This window comes from Natator depressus, chromosome 4 (assembly GCF_965152275.1).
Source record: "Natator depressus isolate rNatDep1 chromosome 4, rNatDep2.hap1, whole genome shotgun sequence".
NCBI classification, from domain to species: domain Eukaryota; kingdom Metazoa; phylum Chordata; order Testudines; family Cheloniidae; genus Natator; species Natator depressus.
The window spans coordinates 79,863,337-79,883,112 of record NC_134237.1 but is presented as its reverse complement, the minus strand read 5'-3'; the positions used below and the strand labels follow the sequence as shown (position 1 = coordinate 79,883,112).

Sequence of the window (19,776 nt, the reverse complement as noted above, 5' to 3'; positions counted from 1 at the left end):
AATTTGTCCATTCCTAATTCTTTTTGATAAAGTCCTCAGATACTTGCTGACTGTCAGGCTAATTTTCTTATTGTTTTCGCTTGATTAGTTCTGTATGACCTAAGGTCGCCCCTAAAATCCACATCTCTCGTGAAGACTCCGAAAGGCCTTCTTTTTTTCAAAAGGATGGAAAGTGCCTGCCATTTCTCCGGACAAAAGCCTGGAAGGTTTTCAGTTATTAGCCTCCTGAAGCAGCCCTTTCGCTCACCCAAGCGCAAAAAAAACTCATTAGGGGGCACCTTTCTTTCTGGCCTCTTTATCTAATGCATGTAGGGTTTACGTATGTCAAGATTTTCAGGTCTTGGATGAATTTGGACTGTCTCCCCTTTAACCCTGCTGGTGTAGCTGTGCCCACCATGTAGGTTGCCTATATCTCTGTGTTCTAAACTGTCTTGAGAATCTTGATGTTTTTAAAATCTATTTTACAGCCTGCTATGTGGTAAATGACACACATTTCGAGAAACGCACTCTGTGAAGGTGACATTGCACAGTTAGAAAGTCAGGATGGATTGCCAGTCACTGGTGGAGGTTCTGTCTCGGCTCTCAGCATTTTTCACTTTGGGATTTATTTTTCTGAAAGCTTTTTTTATTTGAGTTTTAGTCACGCAACTCCTGTTAAAGCCAAAGGGATTTGCATGGCTAAAACCCTGCACCTCACTTTGAAAATGCACCTAGTCTGGGTTAGATTGTGCCCTGCCCCATTGATCCCAGTACAGGAGCTAAGCCCACATACAGTCCTTGTGCTTGGCTAAGAGCAGTGGCTGTGTGAGTCTAAATGCACAACACCTCCTGGAGCTCCCACTGCGGAGAGTATAATGCACAAGCCACCCCTTCCAAGTACACTGCGTGTGGACTTTGGCCTAGTGTGTGCCCTGCAGGGGTAGGAGGCACTCTCCCAGGCTTATGCATGGGGTAAATCAGGGTGGCATTTGGCCAACTGTATTATCCATGAAAACCATACAATCAAATATACAGCAATATAATGCTTATATTTACCCCTTTAAGAACATCATAGCATGAAGCCATATAGGCAGGTAGTATTGTGAAATAGTTGTGCTGGCTACCCCTCGTTGGACATTTTCCTGGATTTTGACACATTGACAAGGGGACAGGCAGGGCACTAGGGTTAACTGTTCTTGTAAGACACCAGTGGGTGATAGGGCAAGAGGCAGGCTAAATTAACAGTCTTCTCTTTCAGCAGAGGGTTGCCTAGTCTCTTTGATGAGAAATCTGTAACAAATTCTGCGTGTGAGCCTAACGAAGACAAAGATGGGCAGAAACAGAAAGAAAATATCCCTAACCAGAAAGTGAAATACACCTGCGGAAGAACTCCAATGCAGGTACAGGCAGCACACACACAACCTGTTATTGTAACCCTACCTTTTTTTTGTTTTTTTTGTTTTTTTCCAGAGAGAGCACCTTATAGAATCATAGAAACATAGGGCTGGAAGGGCCCTCGAGAAGTCAATAATTAACTGATGCTTATCCTGATCTGACCTCTTCTTGATCAAAATTCTGCAAGAAAGCTATGAACTGTGTTCTGGGTGGCAGCCAAGGACCACTTGTCCTAGTTGTCCTAACTTCAGAGGCATATTCTAGCCTCCTCACTGGGTTTGTGAAACCCAGTCAGGGCTGGCCTTACCATGAGGCGAACTGAGGTGGCCGCCTCAGGTGCCAGACTGTGGAGGGGAGCCACTAGGACCCAGAGTTTCAGCCCAAGCAAGGGGTCATAGGGGCGTCATTTGAGCTCCCCGCCTCAGGTACCAAAATGTTATGGGCCGGCCCTGAACCCAGTGTTTTGTCCTTAGGTCCTCCCTGGTTTCACTGCAGACTGGGCAGTGTGGGAGGGTTTCTTCCATTCTGACTTTATGGTGGTGACAATAGATTCAGTTACCCACACAGGAATGCACGTGTGCCTACACAGAGCTGCCATTTCTAATGGAACAAAATGTGCTCAAGAGGCAGAGATATAAATCCTGGAGTAAATTCACTGGAATCAGTGGTGTTACACCTGGATTTATAGCCATGCAAATGAGAGCAAAATGTAGGCCCCATCTTATTTGCCTGTAAAATGCCATACACATCTATGGTACTATATAAATAATAATAAGAGCAGACATTCTACAGAACCTCCTCTGCACATTGAAATGGTGTTGTCGGGTAGGGGGAAATGTCAGAGGTTGTGATCCAGATACAGCTACTGTGCACCCTGCTAACTCCTGATCCTATAAACGCTTTTGAATATTCTCATGAATAAAATCAAGCAACTCATATGCATAAAGTTAAGTATGTGGGTAAGTTAGTAGTTTTCAACTTGTGGTCCATGAACCTCTGTGCGTCTGCAGACTATGTGTAAGATTTCCAAAGGGGTCTGTACCTCCATTTGAAAATTTTTAATGGTCTGCAAATGAAAAAAGGTTGAAAACCACTGGGGTAAGTGTTTGCAGGATCAGGCCATAGGTTGTAATATTGTTGCTCCTGGCACAAGTCATCTGTATGGGAACTCATGGCCAGCCAGCATACAGAGAAAAATAATACTAATACTGAAATTGAGGGGACTAGTCCGTAAATAAAATGAAGGAAATAAATTCTCATGTAAATGTTTGCTGGACTGAGCCCTGTGGCATTTTAATTTGATAGAATGAATGAGGGAGTGAGAGAGAAAAAAATTAGTGCTGAAAAGCTGTAGATATAATTTACCTAGAGCTCTCCAAGGGATATCAAAAAGTTATTACACATGAAAATTAGAAACAAAACTGGAGATATGGGACAGTTACTAAAGTAACAAGTGTATAGGAGCACAGAATGCACAGTCCAACTTAAACCAAGGTTTCCCATTCAGTAGCAACCTTCTCTAGCTGCTAAGCAGTTGGAGTGGGAATTTGTGTAGATGTTTAGATATTTGCCAGCTGAATAGCTGTAAAATTCATGTAACTCTTAATTGTACTTGGGTTTCCATGCTCAGTGGAAAAGTCCTGAGGCTGCATCCTGCCCAATAACATAATTCCTATGAACTCTGGAGGGAGTAGTGAAATCATGCTGTTGTGAGACCATAGTCACCAATTACTAGAGAGCGCCTTGTTTGAAAGAGAAACTCCAGGAGCCGTTTGTGTTAGGATAATTACACATAAAGTCTCTATGTTTATAAACCTTCACATCTATCTCCTTTTTCCCCCCAAGCTGTTCAAGATTATTAAAAGCTTGCTAAATAAACACTACCAAGCAATAGAGAAAGAGTTTGAAGATTTAGATGAAATGAACTCCCGGCGCCTCACTCAGGAGACTATGTACCTTCTCTTGAAGCGGTAAGAAGACTGGCTTCTGAGGCTTCTGGGAAGACTTGGGGCTAGATCCTTGGCTGATGGTGACTTCCATGGAGTTACACTCATTTCCACCAGCTGAAGACCTGACCCGGAGGCAGGGGCGCTGGAACAATGTGTATAGTGGGGGTGCTGAGAGCCACTGAACCAAACTGTAAACCCTTTATATAATAGAAACCACTTCAAACCAGCACCCCTAATACCAGCACCTATGCCCAGAGGGATTTTTCCAGCAAGCAATAACAATCTTTCATCATTTTACCATTCTGCTATCTCTTGTGTATAGCTGAAGTCCTTACTCAGCAAAACTCCCAATGGCATCAGTGACTGCACCGGAAGTTTGCTGAGTAAGCACTTTGAGATTTGGCCAGTACACAGAATAACTTTCTGCTTTTCCTCTTACTAGTTGTTGTTACTATTGTTGCTACTGTCATTACATTTGTCTCTTTCAATGTTTTGATGCAAGGTTTGACATCCGACCTGAAATAACTCGAGGTGAAATCCACAGGCTGTGGGAAACTTTAATTACAAATCAGGACAATACCCTTGACTTCATGGAGTTTGTGAGACACTTTGGATACTCCCCCAGCTCTTCATGTTTCCCCAATGCCAAGATTAGTCCACCCAGAAAAGGGGACAATAATTTCAGGCTGTGTTCTAAAAAGCTCAGCTGTGATTCTGATATACTGGTGGACAGGGTGCGAGCAAAAGTAAGCTATTCCAGTTAAAAGAAGTAATACCAGTTGTGACTAAATTCCAGAAGTGTGTGTAGTTACTTTATTCCTAAAATATAAATAAAATTGGTAAGTTGTTACTTAAATTCCAAAGTAGGAATCTAGTGCATGATCAGAAATCTGCAAACTTTTTTCTTTGAAATGCATGATGTTGAGTTTTGTTATGTGTACGGAGAAAAATGTATAAAATTAACACTACCCAACAACCAAACAAAATGATGGTGTGTTTAAAGGAAAGCACAGCCCATAAATTTTTTTTCTAATAAAAGGAAACAAAATATTTGTGTGGGACAGGTTGCAAATGGATTGTGTCTGTGTGCACAGTATCTATTTGTGATGGGAAGTCAGGTTTCAGGTCCCTGCATGGAAATGAAGAGCTGCTGTGCTGGCTCATGCTGGCAGCCAGACCAGATAGGTTTCATTACCTTTAATTTAGGAAAACACAAGGTGGACAGTCTCCAAGGCAAGAGGGGAGCTAAGGGTGGGACAAGAGGTCTTGCCAGGTCAAACCCTAGAAACAGCCAACTCAGGAGGAAGCTCGGGCTATAGTTTGTGTGTATTTAAGTTAAGAATAAAGAAAATCCAGGAATGGAGGGGTAAAACTGGGATTGAGTGTTGGATACTACTCTAGGGTGTATGTGTTGGGACTGGGGTGAAGACTGCCCATTCACACTATCTCTTAGTGCCATAGTACTGTGGGACCAAAGACCCAAGTTACCTGGTCTTTCTTGCTATGGAGGAGGGCTGGAAATCATACAAGTACCATCCAGAGTAAATCGGCAATATGAATGGGATGGTTGAGGCCACAAAGATTCCATATCATTTCGTCCACACACTGAAATGTGGAATTTGCATTCACATGTATTTTTTTAACTTTGCACTCATGGTGGGTGTGATAAATGCCAGTCGAGCAAGATGGCTATACTCTGCATCGTCTTTCATAAACCGCAGACAGGGTGTTGATGGCCCTGTTACCACTGCCTTCCTTGAATACCCCCTCCATGTTGTGAAACAAATGTATACGCTTAATAGGGGGTTGGAGCTGACTGGGATCATGTTACAGCCTGGCACCTGTAGGCACTGAGCTGTCATATAGGTGAGGATGGAGGAGTACCCTCCCTTTTTTGCCTTTCACCTTTCCCCTGCAGATCCACGGGTTTGCCCTGGCCCTCCACCACTGAATTTAAAAAGAAAGTGTTGTCCTGATAATTGTTATCATGTCTCTCCAGCCAGAGGGCATATCAGTTGGAAACTCTGTTGTGTTGAAGCTCAGTTTTCAGAGCTCCCTGCTTTTTTATTCCCACTGAAAGGATGATTTTGTTAAGAAATTGACCATGAGCACTTCATGCCTGGAATGGCTGGATGACAGCTCTGTCATTTTTGTCCTCTTGCTATATATATCTCTCAAATTAAATTTAACTTTACAACACTTTACAGTCATGTTTTTTTTCCAAGGAGAGGACAAAAACACAGGTGTAACTAAGAGCAGAATTTGGCCTTCACCCATCAAGTTCAGATGAAGATCTCACTTTTAAATATTAGATTTGTAGGTTTGCTAACCATAGAAATGTCACGGGAACAAATCTTATTCTCATGCATGCCACTGACAGACATTGTGGATGTCTCGTTGGCCGGTGATAACATAGTCAATCAGGTGCAATTGTTTGGACCCTGGGTGCATCCATGTCATTTTATATTTATCATTTTACCTAAAGATGGTGTTAGTGATGAGCGGACTGTGTTCTGCACATTTACCCAAGAAGAGGAGTCCATTGATATTCATCTTTCCCACTCCATATCGTCCTATCACACCTCTCCAGTCACTAATGATGATGATGAGATTTGATAAGATGTTAATGGGATGCGAGTTGTGAGAAAACCTGTGCAGGAAATTTTTAAGTGAGACAGCCGTTGCACAGGGGCAGTCCCACTCTCTCGGCTGTGGAAACCAGATTCCAACAGCATGAAGAATCGTGACGGCTGGGGACTTCCTTAACTGCAGTGGGTGACCGGGACACCTTCCGTGCCTTGTCATGCTCTCTGTGCCCCACAGCACATTGCTGAACCACCTTCGTGGCCTGTGAATCACAAATTGATTTCCTCCACCCAGTGCACTGGAACGCTGCTAGAGAACGCATGCTAGAGAAAGGCAGTTTCCCCTCTCTTGCCGAGGACAAAAGACCTATCGGCTACCCTCACTGGTAAATCTAAAGTAACCCTACAGAGGTTAATGCAGTTATTCTGGATGTACTAAACTAAAAGTTGTCACTAAAAGCAGAAAATCTGTCCTATTGACTCTATAACTCCAGAATTTGTCCCACCCATTTCTTTAGAAAAAAATAAACCTCTAGATGCAGGAGGATTAGAGCAGGAATGCTGCATTCTGGTTACTGCATGAGTATACACTGCAGTGTTAGTCAGAGGATTGGGTGTAGATCCTAAACACTACAGGATTTTATGTGGTTTGTTTCTTGTAGGTGGAGTATTTGTGGGATGATCTCAAGAAAGAGTTTGAAGAGTTAGACCCCTACCATACAGGCTTTGTAAGCAAGGAGGAATTTAAAGATATTTTGACTGAGCTCTGTGTGCATCTTAATGAGTATGAATGTGAAATGCTGGGACAGAAATTTGAAAGCAATGGAGATGGACGGTAAGTTAAACTTGGAAAAAGAGTTAAAGTAAGTTGGTCTATAAATGTTTATATGGTATCTAAATGGAAGTCTATAACACTGAACAAACAATAGTGAGTGTTAGATACTGTAAGTGGCACAATAGGTTAATGCATGTTTTTTCAAATTCTTGCTTAGTTCATTTGATTTTCCTGTTCTAGCCTCAGCTGGACATTTTGTCCAAATCACAAAAATTAAGACTCACAGTGTCACTGAATTTGCAAGTCTCTGCTCAAAAGAAAATCAGGTCTGGAATAGAACGGGTTTAGCAAGTCAGGTTTCAACTGCACTGGAAGAGTTCTGACAGGTTTCAGAGTAACAGCCATGTTAGTCTGTATCCACAATACATGAAGTATTCATGAAGTGAGCTGTAGCTCACGAAAGCTCATGCTCAAATAAATTGGTTAGTCTCTAAGGTGCCACAAGTACTCCTTTTCTTTTTGGAAGAGTTCTCTTAGTGCAGGTGATGTGAAAATTTACTATCTGTATAGTGGCTGAGCTCTTGACAAAGCTATTAGTGCATTGTGCATTTATGAGCAGCAAAATGCATCCAAACCATTCACAATGACATTTTTAAAACTCGAAAATAGTTATTTTCGAAAGTAAAGTTTTTGTGACCCACCTGTCACATGGCAGCCTTACCTTTCAAATGCATCCCTCTGAATGAGAAAAAAAATGAGCCTCCAAACCAAGGCCTACCGTAGTCTTAAAATTAGAGCTAATATGAGCTTTGACTTTAATAAAATAAGCCTGATAATCTGAATTTCTAACCCATATTTCCCCTCGTCCAGGTACAAAATAAAATTCTGCCTTCGTATTAGTACAAAAATTCAAATTCCCTGTGTGCAAAGAATCACTGTTCCTCTCAGTGATGTTTCAGGGTCAACATTCCGTAACAGTGACATGGGAAGTTCATATTTTTTTAAAACCTAGATTACACTAGAAAAGGTTTCCTGGTCTAGCCCTTCGGGTATAACTATACTGGCAAACCCACCTATTGCAGATGAAGCTTATGCTGGCAAAAAAAGTGCTTTTGCTGGTATAGTTTATACCAGCTCCCTGAGGAAAGTGAGCTGTACCTGCAAAAGCACTTTTATGCTGGTATAAGCACATCTACAGTAGGGCTTTTGCCGGTATAGTAATGCTGTAAAAAATTAACAGATTGCTATACTGGCAAAAGATTTTAATGTAGACTTGGCCTAGTATTATTTCAAACTCTGACAGCAGACTCAGCAACACACATTGGTTTACATTCTCCTTGTTCTTCTGGCTGTGACAATAACTAGTAACTTAATTTTCTATATATAAACATAAGCTTAGGGAAAAAAAAGCTGAAAAAAACCAACAGTAAAATCTGCAAGATGACCTGATTTCCAGGGAATTCACATCAAATAATGTGTGTTATTTGAAGGTCTTTCATTACTTAATCACATAACATTGAGAAGTCTAACATAAATGCAATTTCATGCCTGACTTCTGGGGATTCTGTGTGTTTAAAATCAGAACCTCAAGTTTCATTGTTTTGGGGTTTTGCACTGAATATAAACAATGACATAATATAAGGTCATAAGTGAGTAAATAAATGATATTAGCTGTGGGCTAGACAGTGACAGGCTGTATGCTTTTTTAAAAGTTAGGGGTAAAATCCTTGCTCCATTGAAGTTAATGGCAAAACTCCCACAGACTTCAGTGGAGCTAGGATTTCACTCTAGGGTTTTTTCTAAACCATTTCCTTCTGTCTTTACCTCACACTCTCCTTTATTTCCTTCCCTGCACAGGACAAGAATGTCCTGGTTTCTCCATCCTCAAGGAACAACTCTTTACTCGACATGCTTCTACCCCTCACTGTATATCTGACCTCATCTTTGTGTGTGTTGCGCTCCCCCTCATCTAAGCTTCACTTCGCCAATATTGCCAACCTTACCACCCTTTTTGTCTGCTTCTCCCAGAACTGTCTCCAGGCTTTCTTTCACTTATGGAATGCCCTTCTGGATCTGGTCTGCACAGCCACTGCCCTCTCCTTTTTTACATCCTTCTTGAAAACCCACTTCTTTCATGATGCTTGCAAGAAATTTGCCAGGTAGTTAGCCTACTCCTTAATTCTCTCCACATGTCCCACTTTAAAGTATTACTTGCTTCACCATGTTGTGCACTAACTTTTGCAGAATAACTGCTTAATCTTAATAACGTTGCCCCTGACTTTCCTCTCCTTTCTTTCCGTATTCTCTTCTTACCCTTCATTGCATCTTGTCTGAAATGAAATTGTAAGTTCTGCGGGGTAGAGATGTCCTTTTTCTGTATTGGATGGAGCCTCTTCACATTTTGGGTCCTGTTAAAATAAAATATAATAATAATATAAGCAGATGTAACATTGGACTGTAAGGAACACATTTACAAGATGGACTTTATATCTGCAGCCACAGAATTGCATGCTTAGTGATGCAGAATAGGTGGCTAGATGTCCAACTACTTGATTTGCATGGGCACATATGGAGATTATGCATGGAAGTGGTCACATACACAAGATTTAAGTACACAGATTTTGAGGATGATAGAAAATTTGGAACACAGTATTCAAATGGAGAAGATGAATTAAGATACCATGCAGGTAGTTTTGTAGAAACTTATGAACATATTTTTTCTTTAAGTGTTTCATACCTGGAGTTTCTGAAGCCCTTTGCTTTAAGTAGACAAAGATGGAAGAATGGGAATAACATGGCTGCTGTTATGCAGGCATCTCAGGGTGAGATAGATCAATCCCACACGGGAACGCAGACTGCAGAGCTGGGTGGTCTGACAACCAGACTAAGAAAAAAGGTATGATGGCTGTCATGGCTAGTGGCTTTACTTTTAAATGTGAATTCTTAGCCATTTTAAATTGCTTAGCTATTGAATATAAAAGTCCAGTGATCAACTGTGCTAGAACATACTCATAATCTACTGGCTTTATCTGCCAGCTGGTAGCCAGACACTAGAACAATCATCAAAGTTCTCTGCTCAGTGGCAGAACTTGCTATGTCTGCAGTCTGCATGTGTTTACAAATGAGGCGGATCCTTATTGTCCATGGACAGCGGCTTTATCAAATGAGATGAAGTAGGAGCTTTACTTTGGCTGAGTCAGTAGGAGCTGTACTAAACTCGTCTCGATTTGATGTTGCACTTTATGTTTTACCGTGGACATTGGTGGTACCTTTGAAATATCTGCGGTAGATGAATTAGAATACTTACAGGCAAACACAGATAACCTGTGCCAGTACATAAATAATACTTTACTTTTAGGCAGACCCCTGCAGTGTTTGAGATCATGCCACTATTATCCAAGTACGGAGCATATTTTTTCTTGTGGTATGATGTTGAGATCCTGTATGACAGCTTCAGGAACTTCCACTTGTCAAGAATGAAATGATGATAAGGAAGAATCCTTGAAAGAAAATACCACAAGGATGAGTTATGGAAGGGACAGGATGAGTTACATCTCCAATAAAGGCCAACCAATAAAACATGTTTCAGGAATTGTGCCTAGCCCATGTTCAGGGGGAAAAGCGGGGGAAGTCTCCTTGGCGCTGTTCACTTTCCCCCCACCATTGTGCTCTTATGAGAGCAAGCCACAGCTGAGCCTGGAGGCCAAGATTTTCAAACTTGGGTCCCTAAAGTTAGACTCATAAATCCATATTGGGTGTCTACATAAGTGACCTGATCTGTCAAACTGCCACTGACCTCAGTTAGATTTTTGAAAATGGGGCCACTTATTAAAGCAAAAATTTTCAAAAATGGCTGCCTGAAGTTATGCTTCTATGCCCATAGTTAGAAGCCTAAATGTTTGTAAAGCAATTTGAGGCCCTTGGGGGAAAGAAAGCTATCAAAGTGCAAATTATATTATGTGAACCTTTCCTGTGTGCTGACCTGTGTGAGTGTGCAGGTACGTACAACAAAGGATGCTACTGCATACCTCACAATTTGTTAGTTCAGATGAAATATTAAGAGGGACATTGTGCCTCACAGTACGTAATGGTTTGGTTGTTATTTCACTGTGGTAATTCAACATCCCAATTGTTTTCTTTCTGGCTGTAGTTACGAGGGGACTGGAAGACCCTTCGAAGAGCTTTTAAGAAGCTGGATATTTACAGCAATGGCTACCTCTCTTTGCCAGAATTCAGATCTGTCCTGAAGCTCTGTAACCTTCTGCTAGATGAAGATGAGGTTTATCACATTTTATCTAAGTTTGATCCCAACCTGGATGGGCGAATTGATTACAAGTCCTTTTTGGAAGAAACTTGCAAAAAAGGCCAACCACGTACAGCCAAAAGATCTACTGCAAACCCACAATAAAATAATGTAGAATATTCTTGTGAGTAGAAGCAGAAGAATGGTGTCTGCATGCTCCCAGCTAAGTCATTTGCTTCTCTTTGTAGTGTGCATCACTGCTTTGTGTCTTTTGGCTACTCATGAGTTGCCCACTGTATTACCAGTTGTTTTGTAGGGGGATAATAAAAACTGTGAGAGCAGAGAATGAAGCTGAGTATTAAATACTGTGCTATATTTAAAACGTAATTCAAGCTGTTACTAAGAAAACTAACATTCTGAAAAGCAGAGGGAAGGATGCAGCTTACAGAGATGCTAATTTTTAAGAAAATAAAAATTTCAGTGAAGGTAATGCATGGATTTTTGCTGTGTAGGATGCAATGACAATGGGAAAGAGTCCCTTTGATTTCACTGAGAGTTGGATCAGGTCCTTTGTATGTGTTAGCCAGAATTTGGCCCTTAATATAAACATACATTTTCTTGCTTAGTTGTCTTTTCTTTTTTCTTACAAACATAGTTTCTCCACAGAGTACAACAGGCAGAGGACCCAATTCTGCAGCAGCTCTGCACATGACTTCACTGAACATTCCCTGCTCAAAGCAGCTGTATGTTTAGACTCATGTTATTTATCTGTTTCTTTTTGTAGTACAAATACATTTTCATAATTATGTAAACGCATAGTTGGTTTGGTTAAATAAATATCTGGACTCACTTAAATATGTGTCATTTGTCCACTCAGTACATAGGACCAAATTCACTGCTGGTGTAATTCCACTAAAGAGACTTCTTATGTATATAAATATAGTTCCACTGATTTCAGTGAAGCTTTGCTGATTTACATTAGCTGAGGATCTGGCCAGGCATGTCTATGCAAAGGTATTGCCATGGGTGAGGAGTTCTTTTTGGTTTGCTTTGAACACACTCTTCCCCTGCAGCTACTCACTTGAAATCCATCATAAATAAAAATGTTCATTATTATCCTGTGATGTGTTGGTTTTGTTGGTTTTTCAGGATCTTTGCTGTCTATGTATTCTGGGAATCATACAGGAAAAGATTAATTCCTGCTGTAGCTCCTTTTCCAAATTCTTTTCCCTGCTTGCTATCTCATAGTGTACGTCAAACCTACCCTCAGCTATACCAGTATAACCCTATTGTGTCCAATGGGCTTGTACTATCTAATTTACCTTGGTGGGATTGCACAGCTATAAATGAGTTTTGGCCCTAGTGTGAGCAGGAAGAAAAACCAGCTCATTCCCCAGCAGTTGGGATGACTCTGCAGTGCCAACGGGAGTAAGAAGCAGTTTAAAAAAAATATTTTTACAATAAAGCGAGAAGGTCTAACAGATTAGACACCATGGGGCAGATCCTCAACTGGTGTAAATTGTCATAGCTCTCTTAAAGTCAATGGAGCTATGACAGTTTACACCAGCTGAGGATATTTGTTGAGTTAAGGCCCTGATTCATCACTGAGGTCCCTGCATTTGTGTGAAGCACCTGCAGGATGGTGCCTGCTTTTCTGTACCTAGTGTGAATTAGAACTGCACTGTAAGCTTTTATATTGTTACAGTAATGAATAATGAAGTTACCTTTCAACTTTTCATTGAACGAGCAAAAAATACACATTTCTGTTAACAAAAAAGCATTTATTGTTAATCTAACTGCACTAATCTTAATAGAGGTGATGAAATATCATGCATGTTTAAAGATTTTGTATTGCTGTCATTTCAAAGTTAGCATTACAGGGTTTACTTTCAAAATGAACCTGGATTTAACATTTTCGGTCTTAGTCACATTGAACTTTCCAAATAAAAGTCTCTTTTTTTTACATAGGAACTTTCAGTTTCGTCCAGTTGCTATCACTCTCTCAATCCTTTCATTACATGCCATGCTAATGTGTACAGGGTGGCATGTAGGTCAACATGTGCTATGCCGTATGCCATACTTTACCCATGTGACTGTGAAAATACATCTGGTACATTTTGCCATTGTTACATCTTATCTAATAAAAAGGGGGCAGGAGTGTTGTTTCTGAGACAGCCTTAGGACTTGATTCTCTTACCAGTTCTGTAAGGTCAGTTTATAGAGGTGGACAAAAGTTAGGGACGAAATACATCGCGACTCGAACCAGGGAAGAAATCCATCCCCGCTTGAACCAGACAAGCAGGATCTGGACACTGAGATCTGAAGCCACTATCCTATGAATAGCGAAGTTGTCCACCAAAAAGTCTGTATCCAGCAACCTGCCTTCAGGAGGAGAGGCCAACGAAGTATATTTCAGTCTCCAAGAGTCTATGTATATAGTGCAGACTCTTCCTGGGTAGTCACAAAGAAGTACTTGGCCTCTTCCTCCTGTGCTGGGATCACTCTATCTAATTTAAGTGTAGGTATGTTTGAGGCACTCATCACTATAACATCTGAATAATCTCTAGTTGCCTATCTCAGAGAGTGGGATAGCAGGAGAAGAAGGGTAGTCTAGTGGCTAGGTTGCTAGCCTGCAACTTAGTTAGGGGTTCTAGCCACCACTATAATATAAATAAATTAGGGATTGTTTTGTGTTAAATGACGCTAAAATAATCCTTGTCTCTTCTCTGCTTGAATAAAGAATCAACAAGAATGCACACCAGTTACAGAACTGTCAAAGCACATTTTGTCAGCCACTATTCATAAAATGGACTTTTGGTCTGTACATCCACTGATGTGGGAAGGGATGGTCCAAGCTGATGAGATATAACTGCTGTCTCCAAAGGTAAAGTGGGGCTGGAGTGAAGAGAGGGGGACTTAGGAAGGATTGAGCTAATAGGCGCACAGGGGTCAGAAAAGGAATGGGGTTTTGAGGGAAGGGAGGTAGGAACATGAGAAGACAAGAGAGGAAGACCTCAAGGGCTGGGAAGCGAGATGCTGCTAGCTGAGGGAAAGGTGAGTACAATGATTGAGGCAAATTCACAGCCAAGGTAATTTTTAGCCCAGCAGATGACTAATGCAGATTCTACTGTCTTGAAATTTGTGAAAATAAAAGAAATGTCTTTCAGGAAAAATATTCCTCTTCTTACATATATGAACTGCTGCAAAACAGCTTCATCTACAAAGGTAATAAGAAGTTGAGTTGTGTCTGCACATATGTACAACTGCCAGCATTGTCCTAGTGCAGGGGCAGCTTTAGCAGGGGTTCATGGGTTTAGCTACACCCACAGAAATAATGAAACCAAGGGTGCCAAAACACCCTGTGTGCAATTCCACCTACAGAACATGGTTGCACTGTTCCGGGTCATGTTGCTGCACAGTCAGTGTCAAAGAAGCACACTGCTACAGCGGCCTGAAGGGCAGTATCTGACAGAGGGAGTCCTAAGGGGTTGGGTTGTGGGCTGGAAAGGAGGCGATCCCCCAACCTGGCTTGGTCTCCAGACAGCAGAGACTGGAGGGTGATGGGTGCTGGACTCATGGTAGGGCTTCTTCCTGCTCTGAGCAGCCAGGTCTGGATGCTGAGCAGAGCTGCTTCCCCCACCATGTCCCAGGTGAGGTCTCTCTTGTCACTGCAAGTGGGTGGCTGTGGGGTGGCCACACAGAACAGAGCCAGTCCTGTGCTGAGGCTGCGCCTTGGCCCCTCACTGGACCACATCCCCCTCCCCTGCATTTTTGGGATATGCCCAGGAGGGGTATAGTGAGGCTGAGATGCCCTCTGAGTCCTGGGAGCCGTAGAGCTACAGCATCTGCATGTCCATCCATCACCATGTCTGCTCTGCATGTCTGCCTGTGTCTGTTTGGGCACCCATTGAATTGGGAGGCTACATCCGCCCCGGTCCCAAAGCAAACATTAACAAACAAGAATATCAGCTTGACAGTGAACATGCCCTAGTTATGTCCTCAGTATGCTGCTGACTTGGGCTGGCCATTTGTGAAAGATGTAATCCAGCTCCCATATGCTTCAATGTAGTCTACAGGAAAATGCACCCATGTTCCTCACAGTAGTACTAAGAAATGTCCAGAGCCTCCCCTCTTAGTGTGAAGCTATCCAGAAACACAGATGAAAATGACTGGGGCCCCGCCAAAATATTTATACCTCAGCAGGGAAGTAAAGAGGGGCAGCGATCTGTGAACTATTGTATCATTACCAAACACTATGGGAGAGAGAGCTCTATAGAACAGCAAAACACCATCAGCAGTGTGATAATTTCCTGAGAGAGGGAAGGGCAGTATGCACGTGAGGGAGGTGATCTCACTCATATTGTTTCCATGTGGAGTCAGTGATTTGCTCTCTGTGTAACGTTTGACATTACTGCAGGGGATCACAATATAATACCTGCTTCTGAATGTATAAAATAGAGAGTGCTACATTGTTATTGTATTGGTACCAATTGGTAGCTGATCCTTCATGAACATTTGCTTTAAAGATGGGGAATGTGTCTTGTGGCTAAGGCATTGGTGTGAGACTCAAAAAATATGGGTTCAATTTTGGGGGTTTTCACAAACTTTCTGCGAACTTTCGGCAAGTCATTCAACCTCTCTGTGGCTCAGTTTCCCCCCTATATGCTGCAGATAGCACTTCCCTCATTCATAGGGGGTTGTGTGGATCACATCATTAATGGTCATAAGGCACGCCGATATTACAGTGATACCGGCCATTTACTAATTTAGATAGCGAGAGAGAGAGACATCGCATCATTAGAGGACCCGCTGCTGCATGGCCTCCTACAAAGGGAAGCCTAAGTGGGGAGATGTCAAGGTGCTCTGGGTGAGTGTGGTTGTGGCTGTGTGTGTGCTAAAGGAACGTGTGTCTAGGACTGTCTGTGTGTGTCTTTGTGTGTGCCAGGGAAATGTGTGCGTCTAAGGGGTGTCCGTACGTATGCCATGGGATTGTGTGTGTCTGTGTGTGCTGGGAGAACTGTGTATTTGCGTTGCACTGCTGTGTATCCCAGGAATATGTGGGTCTGGGTAGCATTTGTGTTTGTGCTGGAAGAGGGTGTGTGTGGTGTTTGTGTGTGTTTTATGGGACAACTCTGCGTGTTGGAGCGTGTGTGTCTGTGCGGCCTCCCTGTGTCATGGGAATGTGTGTGTCAGTGTAGGGCCTTGCCTGTGAGTGTGCCAGGAGGTGTGTGTCTGGTGCAGTGTGTGTGCAGCAGAAGGCACTTCACAAACTTGTCCTTATCGTAACTGATTGAAAATCCTCAGCGCAAGCTGGGGGCTGAGTTAGTGGATCTTCCTGAAACCGTTCCCCAGAGCCCCCAGTTTTGGCCACAGGTCGAACGGGAGCTATCTGGCCTTCCCAGGACCCGGTTAATGTCAGCTCAGCCCGGGGAGGGAACTGATTCCTACCAGCTTGTGGCAGCCACCGCGGCTGCCGCACTGCGCGCGCGCCTTCTGCTGGTCCGCGCTCTTTGCCCAGGGTCTCCCCCGGGGGGGATCCGCTCTGCCCATCATCTCCTGCGGCTCCCTGGGCCCCGCTTGCAGCTGCCACGGGCGCGGCGGCTCCTGGCCGGCCTTCCTCCCCGCTGGGGGCGCCGGCCGGGGCAGGTGCGGGCTGGCGAGCCGCTGGGAGCGCAGGCGGGGAGGGAACACGGGGCTCTGTTTGCTCAATGACGCTTGAAAGCACAAGTGACCTCTGTATTAAGGAGGCTGCCGGGCGCTCAAACCAGGCGGCCTGGGGGACTCCTCCGCCGGCCAAGGCAGAGTCAAGGAGACTGAGCCCCAGCTCCCTCGGGGAGCTTTGTTCCCCCCTCCTATGGAGAGACCCTTTGATTTCATGGCGCTGATGATTTTTATGCCTGCCCACTCAAGGATGAAACCCAAGAAATAAGAGATTGTCCCTTTCAGCGGCTCCACAATGGGTCACCTCCAGCACACATCACCACGAGCTTTGGCTGGGTTTTGTTGGGGGCTCTCTTGGAAACCGTACAACTCACTTAAAGGGAGCGCGGGGGGAAAGAGGGCCCCTGAAGCCAGGCATTGTGGGCGAGGGCAAAACACCTTTAGCTCCCAGTCTGGTTGGAGTCAGTTCCCTCCTTGGGGCGAGCTGCCATTATTCATCTTATGGGAAGTCAAACCAGCTCAGATTCGACTTTTGGCCAAGATTGGGGAACCGGGGAGAGATTCCAGAGAGCGATAGACACGGAGGGGGTGGGGGAAGGCGGGGGAGACTTTTATCCTAAATTCATTGGCAATCCAAAGCAGGGTTTATCCTCCACAGTTAAATGAAAACGAGAAGGACAAAATAAATAAATAAATAAATCGAGAATAGCAACATTCAAGGTACAAAGACTGTCATGGACCAGTGCAAGTTTGCAAAACTATATGTAAATGACCACAGTTTTGACCGTGGTGGCCCTGTGCTAATCCCAGAGAGGAAATCTACTTAGCAAAGGAAAGTTTTTTGTCTAATTTGGTTAACAGTGACCAAAATGCTGCATATATTAATAATTTATATTTCCAGGGTAACACTATATCTTTAATGCTTCAGTGCAAAAGAGGATTCAGAATGGCTTAATGCTCACAGAATAAAAATCGTGAAAGACTTGCTTCATTTTCTGCACCAAGCGCTGGTGAAAATGAGTGTAAGACATGTGTTTTCATAATAGGCACCAGCCATTCTTCTGCTGCTGAATACATTTGGTTTATCCCATATCGCCCTACGTACATTTAGCAAGTGGTATTTTCCTGCTTTCCTCGCTCGGATTTAAGGTCCCAAATGTATCCTGATGCAATAGAAATTTTTTTCTCCTCCCTTTACCCTGTAATACGGCCTCTTTCTTGTCAAACTGAAACACGAGGCTTTTCTGTATTTACAGTTTAAATGGAAGGTACACATGACACTTTTCACTCATTGTAATGAAGATCTTTTTGTCCGTCTATGAATAAAGGAGTTGATGGTTTACAAATTGTGGGTCAGCCCATTCCATGACCTCAGTAAACAATCCGGGTCAGATCTCCCTCAAGGCTGCAGAGTGCAATGGAATAAGTTAATTTACCCTTCGTCAACGGATCGGGGAGTGCAAACCATAGGCAAAAATAATAATAACTAGCATCGGCAATCACATGTAAGAAACCATTTGCTGTCACAGCACAGACGAGGTTGGGTCTTATTCAGTGATCCAGCCTAGGGAGGAGAATTGAAACTGCTGAAATTTCCTACGAGCTCAAAGAGAAGGCATGGCTGGGGAAAGGAATATTAGCTAAGCTCTTGTTTGCCTGCATGCCAAGGTTGCCTTTCTAGACATTAAACCCCTTAGATTTGCTCCTTATGCTGAGAGGCTTGTTTGCCTCTCCACGCCTCCTGTTTTTCGTTTGGTTTGAGGCTTCTGTCACGAAAACTGAGCTCCATAGAAATCCCCGTCACTGAGGATGCGCATCTCTTTGCAGCGTCACTGAGCGCTCACAGCAGCACCTCAAAACACGCCTGATATTGAACAGGGGACTCAGCTCAGACGCGGGGAAATGGCGATTTTATGGAAGACTGTAATGAGAAAATATCTGACGTTGGCCACTATACACGTCAGAGTCTGTGGGACAGCGTTAAAGGGTCGGCTCCAGAGGTTTTTTTCTGTGTGCTTTTTCCCACCTTTCAGAGTAGCAGCCGTGTTAGTCTGTATTCGCAAAAAGAAAAGGAGTACTTGTGGCACCTTAGAGACTAACCAATTTATTTGAGCATAAGCTTTCGTGAGCTACAGCTCACTTCATCGGATCACGAAAGCTCATGCTCAAATAAATTGGTTAGTCTCTAAGGTGCCACAAGTCCTCCTGTTCTTTTTTCCCACCTGTTAAACTACTGTCTGTGATAGGCCAAGTGCTACAGAGCCTAATCTCACTTTGTTCCTTAGGCCACAGCTTTTCCTGTTATTTTCCTCCTGCGGAGATAAATGGCCACAAGGAAATTCTAGAATAAGACAGAAGGTATAATATTCCTTCCGACTTCAACAAAAAAAGGTTTCCTTTTCTGCTTAACGTCGGAGTCAGGCCACGCGTACAGCTTGGGGAAGATGGATGGGCTGGTTCCTTCCTGTCTATCAGCTCGCCGCAAGGAATCTTCATCGTTGCTACTACAAGCGTTTCGGCTGCGGCCTTAATCCTGCTGTATTGTAACTCTAACTGTGTAAAATCAGCATGGATTTACATACAGGGGTGTTTGTGAGACAAGCATGAACTGGCCCCTCTCACTGTCTCTCGGGATCAGGTGTATACACAGCCCGTCTATAATTCTATATAAACACATGTATATACACACACACGACTTCGAAGCTACTTTTCTGAATATGTCTTCACGGGCGACATCGATGCTTGATAAATCAGAGAGCTCTTGGGAGACGCACCAACGCGACTGTATTTTAAAGAGTGTGCGGCGAACTGAGGTTTACCTGAACACCGAAACACCGCAATGTTTGCCTCCCTCGTCCGCCGTGCCCACAGGCAACGTGTTAGTTCCGCCGAGTTACGCGGCACACCAGAAACACTCTCGCGCCAGAGCGCACCGGGTGCGCTAGACCCAGCGCTTGGAGACACGCGGCTCCCCAGCCCTTTGGCACAGCCGTTTCCGTTGGTTTTATTTTTTCCCCTCTACCAATGAAGTGCCGATGGGAAACCAGACCAAAGAGTTTATATCACATTTATTCCAAGCGCTGTACGTGGTTTGTGCCCAGAACATAGAACCGAAGCGTGCAAGGACAAGCTAGCAGGCTGGATAAATAACGCATCGCAAAAGCATCTCACGCTGGAAACATCCTTAAC

At 43.4% G+C, this 19,776-nt stretch overlaps 1 protein-coding gene across 1 annotated transcript in view; it reads left to right on the top strand.

Moving 5' to 3' along the window:
- LOC141986958 (EF-hand calcium-binding domain-containing protein 6-like) overlaps positions 1-12,582 on the top strand; it is an 87,879-nt gene extending 75,297 nt beyond the window's left edge. The window contains exons 13-18 of the mRNA XM_074952053.1: positions 1,238-1,379; positions 3,220-3,344; positions 3,826-4,069; positions 6,571-6,743; positions 9,411-9,579; positions 10,834-12,582. Coding sequence (XP_074808154.1) covers positions 1,238-1,379; positions 3,220-3,344; positions 3,826-4,069; positions 6,571-6,743; positions 9,411-9,579; positions 10,834-11,091 — 1,111 coding nt within the window. The 3' untranslated portion in view covers positions 11,092-12,582. The remainder of the gene's footprint in view (positions 1-1,237; positions 1,380-3,219; positions 3,345-3,825; positions 4,070-6,570; positions 6,744-9,410; positions 9,580-10,833) is intronic.
- Positions 12,583-19,776: the final 7,194 nt, after the last annotated feature.